The 16,869-nt window shown below is 41.0% G+C and overlaps 1 protein-coding gene across 11 annotated transcripts in view; it reads right to left on the bottom strand.

The window, feature by feature from the left end:
• Nucleotides 1-16,869, bottom strand: part of CFAP91 (cilia and flagella associated protein 91) — a 113,091-nt gene that overhangs the window by 34,023 nt on the left and 62,199 nt on the right. For 8 of the 11 annotated variants that reach the window (XM_019986589.2, XM_070788541.1, XM_070788539.1 and 5 more), the window contains 6 exons: nucleotides 16,073-16,189; nucleotides 13,919-13,990; nucleotides 12,585-12,731; nucleotides 10,300-10,521; nucleotides 6,617-6,765; nucleotides 5,985-6,076 (listed from right to left, as the gene is read on the bottom strand). In XM_019986589.2, the coding sequence (XP_019842148.2) occupies nucleotides 5,985-6,076; nucleotides 6,617-6,765; nucleotides 10,300-10,521; nucleotides 12,585-12,731; nucleotides 13,919-13,990; nucleotides 16,073-16,189 (799 nt within the window). The remainder of the gene's footprint in view (nucleotides 1-5,984; nucleotides 6,077-6,616; nucleotides 6,766-10,299; nucleotides 10,522-12,584; nucleotides 12,732-13,918; nucleotides 13,991-16,072; nucleotides 16,190-16,869) is intronic. The other 3 variants (XR_002183605.2, XR_011566450.1, XR_011566451.1) reach the window with 1 other exon arrangement.

The raw sequence follows: 16,869 nt of genomic DNA, 5'->3' as shown, positions 1-16,869 counted from the left end.
GAAGGACTGATGCTGAAGCTAAAACTCCAATACTTTGGCCACCTGATGCAAAGAACTGACCTATTTGAAAAGACCCTGATGCTGGGAAAGATTGAAGGTGGGAGGGGAAGGGGACAACAGAGGATGAGATGGTTGGATGGCATCACTGACTCAATGGACATGAGTTTGAGTAAACTCTGGGAATTGGTGATGGACAGGGAGGCCTGGCGTGCTGCAGTCATGGGGTCGCAAAGAGACAGACACAACTGAGCGACTGAACTGAACTGAGGCCACAAGACAAGTCTCAATAAATTTAACAAAACGTAAATCTCACCATCTTTCATAAGTACAACTCTGAAACTAAAAGCCAACACTGAGAAAATACTAAAAACATGCAGAGGCCAAATAATATGCCACTAACATCCAATGGATCACTAAAGAAGTCAAAGAAGAAATTTTAAAAATACATGGAGACACATGAAGTAAAACGCAATGATCCAAATCTCTGGGATGTCACAAAAGCAGCTCTTAAGAGGAAAGTTTATAGTGATACAAGCCTACCTCAGGAAAGAAATATCTCAAACCAAGAACCTGATCATACACCGAGCAACTAACAGAAGTCAGTAGAAGAAAAGAAGTCAAAGATCAGAGAAGAAATAATTGAAATGTAGCCTAATTCTTAAAAAGTAGAAAAGATCAATGAAAATAAGAGCTCTTGCTTTGAGAAAATTAATAAATCCTCTGTGAAACTCATCAAGAAAAAAAGAGGGACCAAATGAATAAAATCAGAAATGAAAAAGAAGCTATAACCAACACCACAGAAATAAGAGAACAATATGAACAACTGTATACCAATAAAATAAAGAACCAAGAAGTAATGGACAGATTACTAGTAACGTAGAATCTCACAAGGCTAAACCAGGAAAAATAGAAAGTGTAAAAGAGCAAGTACCAGTACTGAAATTGAATAAGTAATAAAAAAAAATTCCCAACAAACAAAACTCTGGACCAGATGGCTTCACGGGTAAATACCTACTCTCAAACTTTTCAAAAAACTGCAGCAGGAGGAATGCTTCTTAACCACCTCATCTTCTGTCTCCCCTTCTCCTCCTGCCATCAGTCCTTCCCAGGATCAGGGTCTTTTCCAATGAGCTGGCTCCTCACATTATTTACAATAGACAGGATACGGAAGCAACTTATATGTCCATCAACAGATGAAAGGATAAAAAGACATGGGTATGTGTGTGTTTACACACATACATAATGGAATACTACAGAACCATAAGCAGAAAACAAGCTTGCCATTTGCAACAACATGGATTGATGTGGAAGGTATTGTGCTTCGTGAAATAAATCAGACAGACAAATACTGCAGTTATCACTTACATGTGGAATCTCAAAAAATCTAACAAATGAATTCAACAAAACAGAAACAGATCCACAGATACAGAGAACAAACAAGTGGTTACCAGTGAGGAAAGGGCAGTTGGGAGGGGCAAGATAGGGATAAGGGATTAAGAGATATCAACTACCATGTATAAAGTAAATAAGCTACAAGGATATATTGCACAGCACAGGGAATATAGCCAATATATAATAACTTTAAACAATGTCATCTATAAACATTTTAAATCATTGTTGTACAGCTGAAACTAATAAGTCAATAGACCTCAATAGAATTTTTTTAATACATCCAAATAAATCAATAATGAGATATCTCAAATGGTCTGTATGTGATAGTTCTTAATTTGGGGTAAAGAGTATTTATAATGCATGGATGCCTTACTTGGAAAGAGAAAGAAATATAATGTGTACTCCTCATCCAGATGGCCTTCTTCATTTGGGCTATGTCCATATAAAGGGAAGAGGTTAGGATTTGCTCCGTTTGCCCGCAGATGACTGCCACTGATCCCTATAGATCAAGACTCCTTCAGCTCCTTCCTCTCAGAGTCAGGAGAAGCTGGGGGAGGGGGTCATAAACTAGTAACTGTTAAACACAGGATTTCTCCCCTTCTTCAGGTGAACTGATATAAAACAGGCTGACCTCACTTTGTATTGAGGAGGAGAAAGGAGTTGCTTATTTTCTTAAGGATCTAGAAAACATAAGGTCCCTTTTATAATAAAAAGGGATAGAGGAACACTTCTTATTTGATCTGAAAATTGAAGTTTTTTGGTAGAGGCACTATTATACACTGTTGATGGGGATACGAATTGAACAGTTTTTTGTGGGGGCAGTGTGGTGGTATCTATCAAAATGCAAAACACACATACTGTATTTCCAGCATTGTACTACTAGGAGTCTACCCTCAGACGAATGACCAGGGTGTTCACAGTTATTTACAGGAAAACACACAGGAATAAACTAAGTGCTCACTGCTGGGGGTACTGGTTGCAAAACTACGGTACAATCATGTAATGGGAAAACAGGGTATTTCTTTGTTCTCTTCTAATGCATGACAACTCCACCATTCCTTACTCCCTAGTTACGTGATCTGAAATATTACACTTCTCTTAAACCTGTCTAGACTTCTCCTGCAAACTCTTAAAACCTCCCAGGCTCATATTTCACTTAATATTGATCTACTGGCCGCACCTCCTCCCTCTGGGCTCAGGACTACCACTAGTACCATGAAAGCTCTGGAAGAACATTGTTTCTTTAAAACACATTTTTTTTTTCTTCTCCTCCTCTATTGAATAAAAGCAGGAATCTTTAAAAGCATGCCACTTTTGGCAAATGATAAGTGAGGCTATTTCTACTGAGATGAGCTCTGGCAGGAACAAAAGATATTGTGACTCAGCAGAACTGCAGAATAACGTTAGGTCTGTGAGGCTTCCCGCTTTTCAGCACCTGACTTGCACGTGCCCTGCCTCCAAAAGGCGGCCATGGTTGGAAAACCCTGCAAACTCTCAACATTTGTTTCATGTTGAAAAAATCAAATCACAAAACACAAGCTGATGGTTACAGAAGAGGAATGACATGGGGGAGGGATAAATTAGGAATATGGAATTAACATATACCCCCCAACCAGTAATGCTGAAGAAGCTGAAGTTGAACGGTTCTATGAAGACCTACAAGACCTTTTAGAACTAACACCCAAAAAAGATGTCCTTTTCATTATAGGGGACTGGAATGCAAAAGTAGGAAGTCAAGAAACACCTGGAGTAACAGGCAAATTTGGCCTTGGAATACAGAATGAAGCAGGGCAAAGACTAATAGAGTTTTGCCAAGAAAATGCACTGGTCATAACAAACACCCTCTTCCAACAACACAAGAGGACTCTACACATGGACATCACCAGAGGGTCAACACCGAAATCAGACTGATTATATTCTTTGCAGCCAAAGATGGAGAAGCTCTATACAGTCAGCAAAAACAAGACCAGGAGCTGACTGTGGCTCAGACCATGAACTCCTTATTGCCAAATTCAGACTTAAATTGAAGAAAGTAGGGAAAACTACTAGACCATTCAGGTATGACCTAAATCAAATCCCTTATGATTATACAGTGTGAGAAATAGATTTAAGGGCCTAGATCTGATAGATAGAGTGCCTGATGAACTATGGAATGAGGTTTGTGACACTGTACAGGAGACAGGGATCAAGACCATTCCCATGGAACAGAAATGCAAAAAAGCAAAATGGCTGTCTGGGGAGGCCTTACAAATAGCTGTGAAAAGAAGAGAAGCGAAAAGCAAAGGAGAAAAGGAAAGATATAAGCATCTGAATGCAGAGTTCCAAAGAATAGCAAGAAGAGATAAGAAAGCCTTCTTCAGCGATCAATGCAAAGAAATAGAGGAAAACAACAGAATGGGAAAGACTAGGGATCTCTTCAAGAAAATCAGAGATACCAAAGGAACATTTCATGCAAAGATGAGCTCGATAAAGGACAGAAATGGTATGGACCTAACAGAAGCAGAAGATATGAAGAAGAGATGGCAAGAATACACAGAAGAACTGTACAAAAAAGATCTTCACGACCCAGATAATCACGATGGTGTGATCACTGACCTAGAGCCAGACATCCTGGAATGTGAAGTCAAGTGGGCCTTAGAAAGCATCACTACAAACAAAGCTAGTGGAGGGGATGGAATTCCAGTTGAGCTATTCCAAATCCTGAAAGATGATGCTGTGAAAGTGCTGCACTCAATATGCCAGCAAATTTGGAAGACTCAGCAATGGCCACAGGACTGGAAAAGGTCAGTTTTCATTCCAATCCCAAAGAAAGACAATGCCAAAGAATGCTCAAACTACCGCACAATTGCACTCATCTCACACGCTAGTAAAGTAATGCTCAAAATTCTCTAAGCCAGGCTTCAGCAATATGTGAACCGTGAACTTCCTGATGTTCAAGCTGGTTTTAGAAAAGGCAGAGGAACCAGAGATCAAATTGCCAACATCCGCTGGATCATCGAAAAAGCAAGAGAGTTCCAGAAAAACATCTATTTCTGCTTTATTGACTATGCCAAAGCCTTTGACTGTGTGGATCACAATAAACTGTGGAAAATTCTGAAAGAGATGGGAATACCAGACCACCTGATCTGCCTCTTGAGAAATTTGTATGCAGGTCAGGAAGCAACAGTTAGAACTGGACATGGAACAACAGACTGGTTCCAAATAGGAAAAGGAGTTTGTCAAGGCTGTATATTGTCACCCTGTTTATTTAACTTATATGCAGAGTACATCATGAGAAATGCTGGACTGGAAGAAACACAAGCTGGAATCAAGATTGCCGGGAGAAATATCAATAACCTCAGATATGCAGATGACACCACCCTTATGGCAGAAAGTGAAGAGGAACTCAAAAGCCTCTTGATGAAAGTGAAAGTGGAGAGTGAAAAAGTTGGCTTAAAGCTCAACAATCACAAAACGAAGATCATGGCATCCGGTCCCACCACTTCATGGGAAATAGATGGGGAAACAGTGGAAACAGTGTCAGACTTTATTTTTTGGGGCTCCAAAATCACTGCAGATGGTGACTGCAACCATGAAATTAAAAGACGCTTACTCCTTGGAAGGAAAGTTATGACCAACCTAGATAGCATATTCAAAGGCAGAGACATTACTTTGCCAACAAAGGTTCGTCTAGTCAAGGCTATGGTTTTTCCGGTGGTCATGTATGGATGTGAGAGTTGGACTGTGAAGAAGGCTGAGCGCTGAAGAATTGATGCTTTTGAACTGTGGTGTTGGAGAAGACTCTTGAGAGTCCCTTGGACTGCAAGGAGATCCAGCCAGTCCATTCTGAAGGAGATCAGCCCTGGGATTTCTTTGGAAGGAATGATGCTAAAGCTGAAACTCCAGTACTTTGGCCACCTCATGCGAAGAGTTGACTCATTGGAAAAGACTCTGATGCTGGGAGGGATTGGGGGCAGGAGGAGAAGGGGACGACAGAAGATGAGATGGCTGGATGGCATCACTGACTTGATGGACGTGAGTCTGAGTGAACTCCGGGAGTTGGTGATGGACAGGGAGGCCTGGCATGCTGCGATTCATGGGGTCGCAAAGAGTCGGACACGACTAAGCGACTGATCTGATCTGATCTGATATATAAAATAAACAAGGATTTGCTGTATAGCACAGGGAACTATATTCAATATCTTGTTAACCTACAGTGGAAAAGAATCAGAAGATATGTGTATGAGTTATACATATATAAATAACAATCATTTTGCTGTATACCTGAAACTAACATAATATTGTAAATCAACTATTTCAATCAAAAACAAAAACCCCAAAATACACCTCTTCTGAGAACTTGAGAACTGCATCTTAAAGAAGGTTTGGAATTTAATGCTTCATCAAACTTTTTAGAACCGCATGCATCCATACTGGAGGAGATTATATTTTGCCATTGGACAGCATCAAGAGAACTTGACAAACTTTGAAGATAACTCTGATTTCTCTTCAGAATTTCCCCCATACCTCTGCTCAGTTTTAAATCTCTGGAATATTGAAAATAGCTTATATCTTTAAAAAGATTATCGAGTGAAGCATTTATGTTGGCTTACCCTTTTCTTTGACAAAATCCTTTTGCACCTCTGGGATTAGGAAACTGTAAACCAACTCGGCCACGATCTCCTCTGACTGAAGCTGAGTTCGACTAAAACATGAGAACATATTAAAAGTGTTTCCTTTGCTGCCTTGCTTGAGCTACCGATTTATACTTGGATCCTCCTTGTGTGCGTAAGGAGCTCCACTGCTCAGATCCTACGACTGCCTTTTCCTTGAGTGATCTGAAATAGCACATTCCTGGTGAGTTTCCTTAACTCCATGGAAAATCCAAATTTGTCCTTTACTTCCCCTGCCTCCCAGGAAAGGAGTGTTAAGAGACATAATTTATACATGGAAGCCAAAAACCTTGAGGTGATATCCAAGTAAAATTGGACATACTCACATTTCTTTCAAGCTTTGTGATATTCTAAAAGTAAGAAATATGAAAGTGATCCAGACTGCAGAGGATAACCGAAAATTCTATTCCCAATGTGTGGCTCCTGCCATATAAAGGCTGCCGTTAAAGCATACTGAAGCATGAGTTAGTTATTTGTTTCTCCTTGGTGGTGAAATCTTAGGCTCTTGAAAAACACACATGAATAACAGCAAAGGGGCTGTCCATCCCACCATCTGTCCCCTTGATACACACCGGCTTTCCATTTCATAAGCAATGTCATTGATTTCCTCAGCCATCTTCTCTATTTCCGCCCTGGCTTGTTCTTCTGCAGTATTCTCTTCAGTGTTCAGTATTATGTCCTCCAGATAGGAAGTTACAGTGCTTTGGTGAACTTTAATCACCTGCAAAAGTCCCAAATACTCCAGCTACTCAGAAAAGGAATGCCACTACCATAATCAAGACAAGAAAAATGCACAAACACTGGCCAACATTTTTAGCATGTCTATTTCATTTATCAAGTCAATAGTCCCTGCACTGTACATTCCTTTAAAAACAAAAAAACAAAACTGTAGTCCATTTCTAATTCACCTGTATCTACTCATTCTGGGCAGACTCTACATATTTGGCTCATTTTAGAATTATGGGTCTCAATTTGGGGTGGGTAATACAAAACACTGCAAAAAGATCACAGGCTTAACTCAAGAACTCTGTTTTAGGTCCTGGCTTTTTTCTTACCAGCAGTGTGACTTGGTCAAGCTACCTAACTGTGGCAGAGGCTAAGACATACACAACATCCTTTCTCTCCTTCCTCTTAAAGGATTCTTAAAGCGAAAGACCTAGCTTATTTTTTTCTCTCATTTCTCATGTCATGGGGACAAAATGCAGGAGGCACCAGTCATCTTAAACTGCCGTGAGGGTCACGCCCTAGGGACAGAAAAGCAGAAATCAAGAAGGATTCTGGGTCTCTGATGAATTTTTTTAAACTATCATATCAGTCCTGGACTGCTTCTTTTTAAAGCTTTCTGAAATTGTGAAATAGAATATACATTTAGAAAAGTGCAGAGCACATAAATGTACAGTGTAATGAATTCTGGTCAAGCCACTGGTAGTATCCCAGAGGTCACAGTGGGTTCCATCTGACCACAGCTCATTTCCATTCTCATAAGTTTATGGTAGACTTCATTTTCTTTAGAGTTTTGCTCAAGATTTCAGTCATAAATACAATTTAGTTTTGCCTGTTTGATAGGTAGATACACAGGAAGTATCAAAAACAGCAAGGGTGTCATACTTTGTTCTCTATGTAGTCTCAATAGATTTTGAGCTTTGGGGGATAAGAGTACTTTCTATTTAATGTCTAAATATTTCTTTATATCTGAGATAATGCTTGGGACTCAGTAACAACTTAGTACCTGTTTCTTGACTGGTGCTGCAGCAGGACTCTGAATATGAAATGTTTACTGTGTACCTGTGAAATACCAAGTCCATATCCTTGAATCCCTGTGCCTTCCTTATGGGAGAGACCCAGTGACCATAGTTTAATATGGTATCAGCCAACCAACCAACATATATTTTCTCAATGCCTATTATGTACAGAGGGCTACGCTGGTGCTGCGGAAGGCACAAGGGATATACAACATGCCTGCTACCATGGAGACCACAATCTTATTCAGGAGACAAATCACACCTAGAACAGAGCAATTAGACAGCTGAGTCTTGTTCAGAGGTGGGAAGTTGAATGGGGTCTACTTCTAACAATATATGTACTTGTGTGTTTACATACATCTTTATAAATGTGTGTTTGTGGACACATTTGTGCTTGTATGTGCATAAGTGAGTAAAGGAAACGTTCGGGTGGCTATATGTGTGTCTATGTGCTCCTCCACATCTTTGCTAATACTGTGCTCATGGCGTTATGATGTGCTCATGGGGTTATGTTTGTGAATGTGTCTTCATGTATGCACATGAAGTGTATATGAGTTTAAATATGAGTCTATGACTATGTTTCTCAATATATGTTATTTTTCTGGAAATTTACTAATGTGTACATTTCTGGGTTTTGGTATATTTATGTGCATGCAAGCATACTTATCTGTGAAAGGATCATATGATGGAAGATAGGAAATTTAAATGATGCATGGGGGCATCCCTAGATGGATACATTCTTTACATGAATGATCCTTAAATCAGGCCAGAAGGGTCATTTTAACCCTTTCATGCCCCTCCCAGACGTGCTGGCATTTCCTGGGGCTGTTCCCATCTAGAAGACACCTTCCTAGAAGTCTTTCACCAGTATCTTCCTTTCCATATTTCTGAGTATAGTGGTTCTTTTGTCTCTCTCCTTTTATTCTCACTCCCAACTGGTTCTTCCCATCCCAGTTGGTTTTTCCTTAGTGATTTCAGTAGGGGACAGTAAGTTCTCATTTGCTAAAAATTGCTAAATCTCAGTAATTCTATTTAAAGAAAAGCTGTTAGGATGACAGGAAACTAGAATATGAATTATTATTATAGGCTGTTTGACAGCAGAGATGATCCTCCACTCCAATTAAAAAGCTGAACTTTTTACAAAAGCTGACAATATACAACCTGCAAGTTTTTAAGCTGTACAGAAGATGGAAAATCTTTAATTTTAATCAATGTTTTAATTAGAAAAAACAGCAAATACTATTTATGAATCAATCCTAATTCCCTGGGAATTGGGTAAATCCTTAAAATCATAGATCAAATAAGAAAACCTCAAGTTGACATAGCATTATTTTTTCTTACCCGAGGAGCTCAAAAGTATCCATATTTACAATTCAGATAGCCTCCTGGACAGGAATTTTTTGTTTTTTTAAATTGGCACTTTTTAAAAAAGGTTGGCACTTTCCGTCTTTCCCATCTGGCCCAAGGGAGACTCACACAGTCTTTGCTTTGACATATACTGGGTGTGCTGGCCGCCCACGCAGCCTCTTCTGTGCTCAAACCCCTCAGCCTGCCCAGCTTCCACCTCTGCATTCCTGGGGGTCAGACACCCTAACTGAAAGAACACACATCAAGCTCCCCAAGAAAGGGGACATACGCCCCCCAAACTCCAGGTGGCGGGGAGGGGGCGCAGGTATTAGTCACAGCACAGCTCCCTTAAAAGAAATCTTCCTCACAAATCCCCTCCAATTTTATCACTTGAGCTTTTGCATTCTTGATGAGGGCAAGAGTGCTTTGAGATATTATTGGTTCCTCAAATTTCCTCTGAGTTTGCATCTGGGTCAGTCTGGAATTTCACATCCGCTGGGTCTTGGTCAGAATTCTAATTTACCAGCCTGGCATTCCTAACTCCCACGTTTGTATCTTTAGTCAAAAAATCTCTTCTAAATTCCACCTTATATATTCATTTGCTGAAATGACACCTCTACCAAGATGTCTCAAACTAATGTAAATCAAACTCCTGATTCCACCCCGGCCCCAAACCTATTCCGCCCTCAGCTTTCCTGCCTCGGAAAACAACCGTCATCTCCCTACTCACTGACACCGGAAACTGGACTTTATACTTGACTTCACCCTATTTCTCACTCCAGCCTAAGTTAGTTCATCAGCCTCCTTTCAGGTCCCTTATTTCCACCCTGTCCTCCCTCCAACCTGTTCATACAACAAGTACCCCCAGTGACCTCGGTAAAAATGTGTCACTGGGCCCCATTTGTTTCCCTCATGAAACACCACATTTTCTTATTCTACCCTTATTTGCATGTTATATAGGATTTAAGCTCCAGGAGAGAAGGGGCCATGCCTATATTTCCCTCCAGAGTACCCCACAATGCCTTTACATACTGCTGGGCATATCCTAGAAACCCAATACATTATCTGTTGAAGACAATTAAAAAATGAAGGCCATCTCCTATTTGAGGTTCCTTGGGTTTGACTCGGCTCCTTACAAACGGCTTCCTTATGATGTCCCCACTTGCCTCCTTAAATATCTGGTCCTCCTCCTGCAGGCGCCTCTGCTCCACCTGGCGTCGGCCACTCTCTTCAGCTTCGCGCATCCGGCGCTGCCGCTCAGCCAGCATGGCCAGGGCGTGGACCCGCCTCTCCTCCTGCAGTCTCACCAGCTCTTTGGACAGGAAGTCAAACATGTCCGCCAGCACCCTTCCTTCCAGTCCAGCCAAATGGTTTTCAACCAGAGACACCTTAAAAATAATAATATGACTATGAGGATACAGATTCCACTAAGAAGTGTGATTCATCAGGAGGGATGTTAGATTACCCTCGACAGTCACTTCCCTTTCAGGACTCAACGGTTTTACCAGGAAAACTTACGATACAAACTTAGACTTGAGAAAGCAGATTGTTCAGCAATGGATGATAGTTTAGCAAAACATTAATTAGCATCCACACAATTTTTTTTTTCCTTTCAATTTTATCCAGAAGGTAGAGTGCTATGTCTCCCCAGACATGAAGGCAAATGTCAAGGTTTTGATTAAAAGATAATACTGGAGTTCAAAAAAATAGAATCTCCTAGAAATTCACTCACGATACCTTTTAATTTTTCAATGCTTGGTCCTTTAACACCAAGTTTGGGGAATTTTCAAGCTTTTCAGTAACATGAAAGTAGAAAACCTTGGTACTTTTTTATTAATTTAAGTAACTTCAAAGTCATTAAGAACTGCCTTTGAAACAGAGTAGGAAATAAGCCTACATGTCTATGTAGTCACTGAGGTAGATAGGGGCCCAGAGTTCCTGGCCAGGAATGAGCTACAGTGTTTATTTACGGATCCCTCTGTCCTGGCTTTGGCACAATGAGAATAAAAGTGTTTAAGAAGACTGTAGTGTGTTCCTGCTCCTAGCCTCAGTGGTAAGGGGGAAAGGCTCTTCTCCCAGACACTTGCTGCTCTCACACTGACGATTCCCCTTGACATAAGAAAGGGAGAAAATGAGAGGATCAGCACTGCTATAGGTACGCGAGACGCCCACTGCCCCAGATGCCGGCATCCCACAGGTGCAGCCAGGAGCAGCCGAAGGTAAACAGGGCGAGTCTGTGGCTATGTGACAGCTCTTCCCATTAATTCCTCCCTTAGCTCTTAGCTGTCCTCATGTCTATCAGTCAAGTATTTATCCACTAAATGGGACAGATGAATTAAAAACTCTGGATTGTCTTAGCTGTAGCTGCTCAAGTCTATAATCAGAAACCTTGAAGGGGCTGAAACAGGTGTTCTTGCACCCAGGTCCTGGGCATTCCATTGCCTGAGCATTCTGCTCTCTCTCTGAATGGATATGCAGCTCGTCTCCATCATTTCCAGGGCTCCAGGGCCCCCAGATTCAGAGACTCTAGCGCCCCCAGATTCAGAGACTCCAGCAACTACATTCTCCTCTTCCTTCTCTGGTCCCTTGGCTGGGTCTCACCATCTGTGGCTTTCTTCCTCCCTCCCCCAAACCAGCCCCCGTCACTCAGAGAGCACTCCCAGCCCTGCTGTCGCATGAAGGGAGCACAGAGGTGCTCGCTCCAGAGCTGCTGACCATTTGTGCCCAGTTCACAGCACGAGAGCTGTGTGTGTCACTAAAGGTGGGTAATATTAACTTTGCTGTACATCTACTTTCTTACAACACTTTGCAAATTGATTCTTTTCACATTGATTTACAGATAAGTGGGAGAGACAGTAAAAGTATACCTCCACTTTAGTCAACGTTAAATACTGTGTATATACACACAAATACCAGCAGAAAGTAGGAAACACATTTACAGTTGTTGGGTTAGACCTGCAATCACCAGCTACTGTCAGTCACACAGAGCTCAGAGGACCCGATGAAAGTCACAGAATAACATATTAACATATTTAATGTGCAGTTTAAGGAGCACGAGCTATGTACATCTCCAAACTCATTCATGAGTGTGGACAGTTTTAAAAATCTCATTTCTCACTTTTTCTTATTGCTTTCAGTATTTATTCATTCTACTTAGCTTTCACTGAAATATAATAGAGTCACCAAATATTTAAGGAAAATTGGAAAAGAAAACCTTTTAAAATAGTGAAGCTTTTTTTCTTTCCTTTTCGCAAATTAAAAAAAAAAAAGCATATTCAACTCAGAGAGGATACAGTCCATTCAAATTGTGGACTGTAGCGTCACTGGTGAAAAATGCTGGGATTGTGCGGGGTGTTTCTCTTACATCATTTCATCTGTTGTTACTATACTGTTGTTTGCACAATAATAAAAATCACAGGTGAAAATGGGACAAGAAAGGAGAGGAAAGAACCTTGTGCTCGTGCAAGTTCCTCTGCCGCTGTAGGGCCAGGGTCACCTGCTTCTCGGCTTTCTTCACCAGCCTGTCATCTTCTTGCAGCGCGTGGCTGGTGCGCAGCTCCTGGATCAACTCAAGTCGCTTCTCTTTCCCTTCAAACATCTGTATCAAATCAAATCAGAGAGACCCGCAAATCAGCATTGCCAGTGCAGGCACCAGGCCTTGCAGGCAGGGACTGACGAGGCGCTCATGAATCGCGGGTTCTGCTCCGCCATGCAGGGCCACGGACCAGGTGTATGCACCGAGCTGGGCATCAGCCCTGTTTTCTGCTCCTCCAGCTGTTCAGGCAGACAAGGAACTCAGCTACCCGTTAACCGCTGACTGAATTTCTTAAAATGCCTCTCAAAGACAAGGTGACAACTCTAGGGTCATGTTAAGAAACTGGAACCTTCCCTTCATTTCCTGGCTCTTCCCCTAAGAAGCCTGGGGGTGGTATTTTTCATTGTCGTTTTTCTTTGCTGAGAAATCTGCTCCTGGTCTGGAATACACGACCTGCTGTCTGAACTTCACTGTGGCGTTTCTCCTGTGGAAATACTGGCAGGAGGATGGGGAATAGCGCTGAACACAAGACGCCCATCCAGCCTCCCTGAACTGACTCACCATAACTGAGTCTCTTAAGAGTTATAGCTGCCTGGGGAAGAAAAAATGTTTTAGCTGAGGCTTTACATCAGTCCCTTTCTAAGCTTAAGAAGCACAATGATCTGACTAAGGCTTTACGGCCAGGAAGACCAGAGTTGAATTTGCTGGCAGTTAACATAATCCCACTCAGGCTCATATTACTCACCTGTAAAATGGGTAACTGATAAAAAAAAAATGTGCTGATATATGTAAAGCAAAGAATATATAATGTGAGCATACAGTAAGAGTTCAAAACTATAGTTATTTATTTACTTAGCTATTTCATTTATTATTCATGCATTGCTAGCTAATATGCAAACTCAGATTATTATGACTGTGGAAAATTAGAGAATCCACTTGGTTTGTGATGCTTAATAGTCAAAACTCATGTATGAAAACTGCTGGATTCAGCAATTCCATGGAAGACATTAGCTTCACACTGCCTTGGTTACACACAGGAAACAGCAGGCGGCTCCTTTCTCTCCTTGATACTGTGCCACTCACTTGGGCCAGCTATGGCAGTAAAAGGGAAGGAGTGGGTAACTCAACAGCATAGTTCCACAGGACAGCAGGCTGTGGGAGGCAATTCACCCCACGGAAATAAGCACAGGTGCACTCTCTGAATCTAGTCTCAAAGGAGAAGAAAGGGGCCAGGGGTCCACCCTACACACCATGTTTTGAACAACTCTGCCCCGGAGCAACTTTTGAAGGTAGATCACAGCCATTTCTATATCTTCTTCTTCCTAAAAAAACAAAGAGAGAACGAAGCAGCTTGAGAACTGCAGCAGTTGCTATCAAACACTTTTTTGAAGATTTATATCTAGCAAAAAAGCTAGACATCAGAAGGATTTAAAGAGAAACAAAAAATCATTCTTCTTTGAACATATAGGACTTTAAACATGACATTATTGTCAAAATTCATTATATTTTTCATGATGAGATATCACTGGTAAACTTCTGATATAGTTTCACCCACTGTCATGCTATCCTTACAAATTAAGCCATTTTCATTTTTTCTATATTCCTTTCCAACAATATCTTTCTTGAAGCAATAGGTACTGCTAATAACATCCCTTTTGCAATAGTTTTTTTTTTTTTTTTTTCATGTTTAATTATGAGACAAAGAATACAGGCTTCCCTGGTGGGTCAGTGGTAAAGAATCTACCTGTCAATGCAGGAGACAAGGGTTTGATCCCTGGGTTGGGAAGATCCCCTGGAGAAGGAAATGGCAACCCTCTCCAGTATTCTTGTCAGGGAAATCCCATGGACAGAGGAGCCTGGCAGGCTACAGTCCATGGGGTTGCAAAGGTCAGACACAACTTAGTGATTGAGCATGAAAATGAGGCAAAGAATGCAGATGGGGTATACTGGAGTCAAAAATGAGGTGCTTTTCACAAGAATTTAGTTCAACTGGTAAAATCAGAATATAATGGACAAAATCAGCAATCTACAAAAATCACCTTAAATATGTGTAAAAGCAAAAAGAGCAGAGTCTACAAATTTCATTAAAGCCCCTCTGAATGCAAAAGACATCAGTAGTGGAATCAATGGCATTAACACTTGTGAAAGACATGTTAACCACAGGCAGTGGTCAGCACAAAGTCTAGAAAAGAGGATGCTGCCCAGAAGCGCATTGCGGCCAGTCAGCAGGAGCATTCCCACCCCTCCAGAGATCTCAGAGCCATTGGAGGTGCTAGTGAGATCTCCCAAAGCACAACCTTATATGCAGTTTGGCTTTGTGTGAGAACTTCCCCGTGTTGGGAGAGAACAAGCTGACCTCCCGAGAGCAACATCCTGGTATACCAGGCAGTTAATGGTTCTCTCTGTAAAGTATGTTGTTGTTGTTCAGTTGCTAAGTTGTGTCAACTCTTTGCGACCCCATGGACTGCAGAATGCCAGGCTCCTGTCCTTCACCATCTCCCAGAGTTTGCTCAAACTCATGTCCAATGAGTTGGTGATGCTGTCTAACTATCTCATCCTTTGCTGTCCCCTTCTCCTTTTGGCTTCAATCTTTCCCACATCAGGGTCTTTCCCAATGACTTCGCTCTTTGCATCAGGTGGCCAAAGTATTGGAGTTTTAACTTTAGCATCAGTCCTGCCAATGAATATTCAGAGTTTATTTCCTTTAGGACAGACAGGTTTGATCTCTGTGCAGTCCAAGGGACTCTCAAGAGTCTTTTCCAGCACCATAATGCAAAAGCATCAATTCTTCAGTGCTCAACCTTCTTTATGGTTTAACTTTCACATCCGTACATGACTACTAGCAAAGCCATAGCTTTGACCATACATAACAAATTTGCAAATTTGTGGCATCTCCAGCAGTTTCTTGTGAATTTTCTGAGTCAGTCCTTTAAATCCTAACCAACTCTGGAAATGCTTACCAAACTGAGTGTGGGGCCCTGAGAAGGTAAGGCACAGCCCTGGAGTCAGAGTGAGCTCTCTGGCCAATCTTAACCCAGAAGCTGGCCTGTCTTGATGATTTCTTGCTAATTCCAGCTATCATCAACCACTTCATGTGGGAATACAGTTACAGTATCTGATCATCATTCCATCTTCTTATTTGACATACATCAGGATTACCTTCTGAAGCCTATTTTTCTTGGGAAGATTTCATTCTTTGTGTTTTTATTCTTGAAAAGGACTGGGTTTAGATTTCATTTTGCTTTTTTTTCTGTGAGCATTTGAAATATAAGGATAAAGGAAATGTAATTCAGATCTTGGGAAATGAACATGGTCATATTAGGTTTGTTTTTAATCCAAACTATCTGGAGAACAAACAGCGAAGCTGAATTTAGCTTTTCAAATAAAAAAAGCCTCAAACTTACATTGGAACTCATCTCCAGGGTTGGAGTTGGAAGTCGAGGTTGAGGTACTGGCTTTCTTTGAAGAAAACGCATAGGTTTCTTTGCTTCAAAATCCTTATTCTTCTTTTCCAACAGTGCCTGAAATAATACCAGTGTCTGACAATGATATGTCGATATATGTTCATCAACTGTAACAACTGTACTGCTCTGGTGGTGGATATTGATAATGGGGGAGGTTATACATATGTGGGAATAAGAAAGTATCTCCACTTTCCTCTTAATTTAGCTGTGAATCTAAAATTGTTCTGAAAAGTGAAGTCTTTAAAAAAAAAATCAGTGGCATTTCTTACATTTGTATTTTTTTCTACTACCAGATCAGTTAGAAACAATGTTCCCTATGGCCATGCTAGGACAGTTTGAGAAAGTACAAACCAGGGTGCACCTATGATCTTCCATGAATAAGTTAACCACTAAACAAGCATGAAACATTCTGGGTGTATCCATTTTAATCAAAAGTTTTGGAGACTTTAAAAATGTTTTTGAGTTTTTAAAAGGTTCTGTGATGTGTGTATGCAAGCAAATCCCCCAACTTCTGTTCTTCCACATAAGCTAATCTGCTGTTTTAAATGACTGCCTGGGGCAATAGAAAATTGTCCTGTGCAGTGTCTGACTAAAACATTTAGTATATTTTATTGCTTTTGACTGTGTGGATCACAATAAACTGTGGAAAATTCTGTAAGAAATGGGAATACTGGACTACCTGATCTGCCTCTTGAGAAATTTGTATGCAGGTCAGGAAGCAACGGTTAGAATTGGAC

Source organism: Bos indicus, chromosome 1 (assembly GCF_029378745.1).
Source record: "Bos indicus isolate NIAB-ARS_2022 breed Sahiwal x Tharparkar chromosome 1, NIAB-ARS_B.indTharparkar_mat_pri_1.0, whole genome shotgun sequence".
Lineage (NCBI taxonomy): Eukaryota > Metazoa > Chordata > Mammalia > Artiodactyla > Bovidae > Bos > Bos indicus.
The sequence above is the reverse complement of the archived record's forward strand: the minus strand, read 5'-3'. Positions and strand labels throughout refer to the sequence as shown.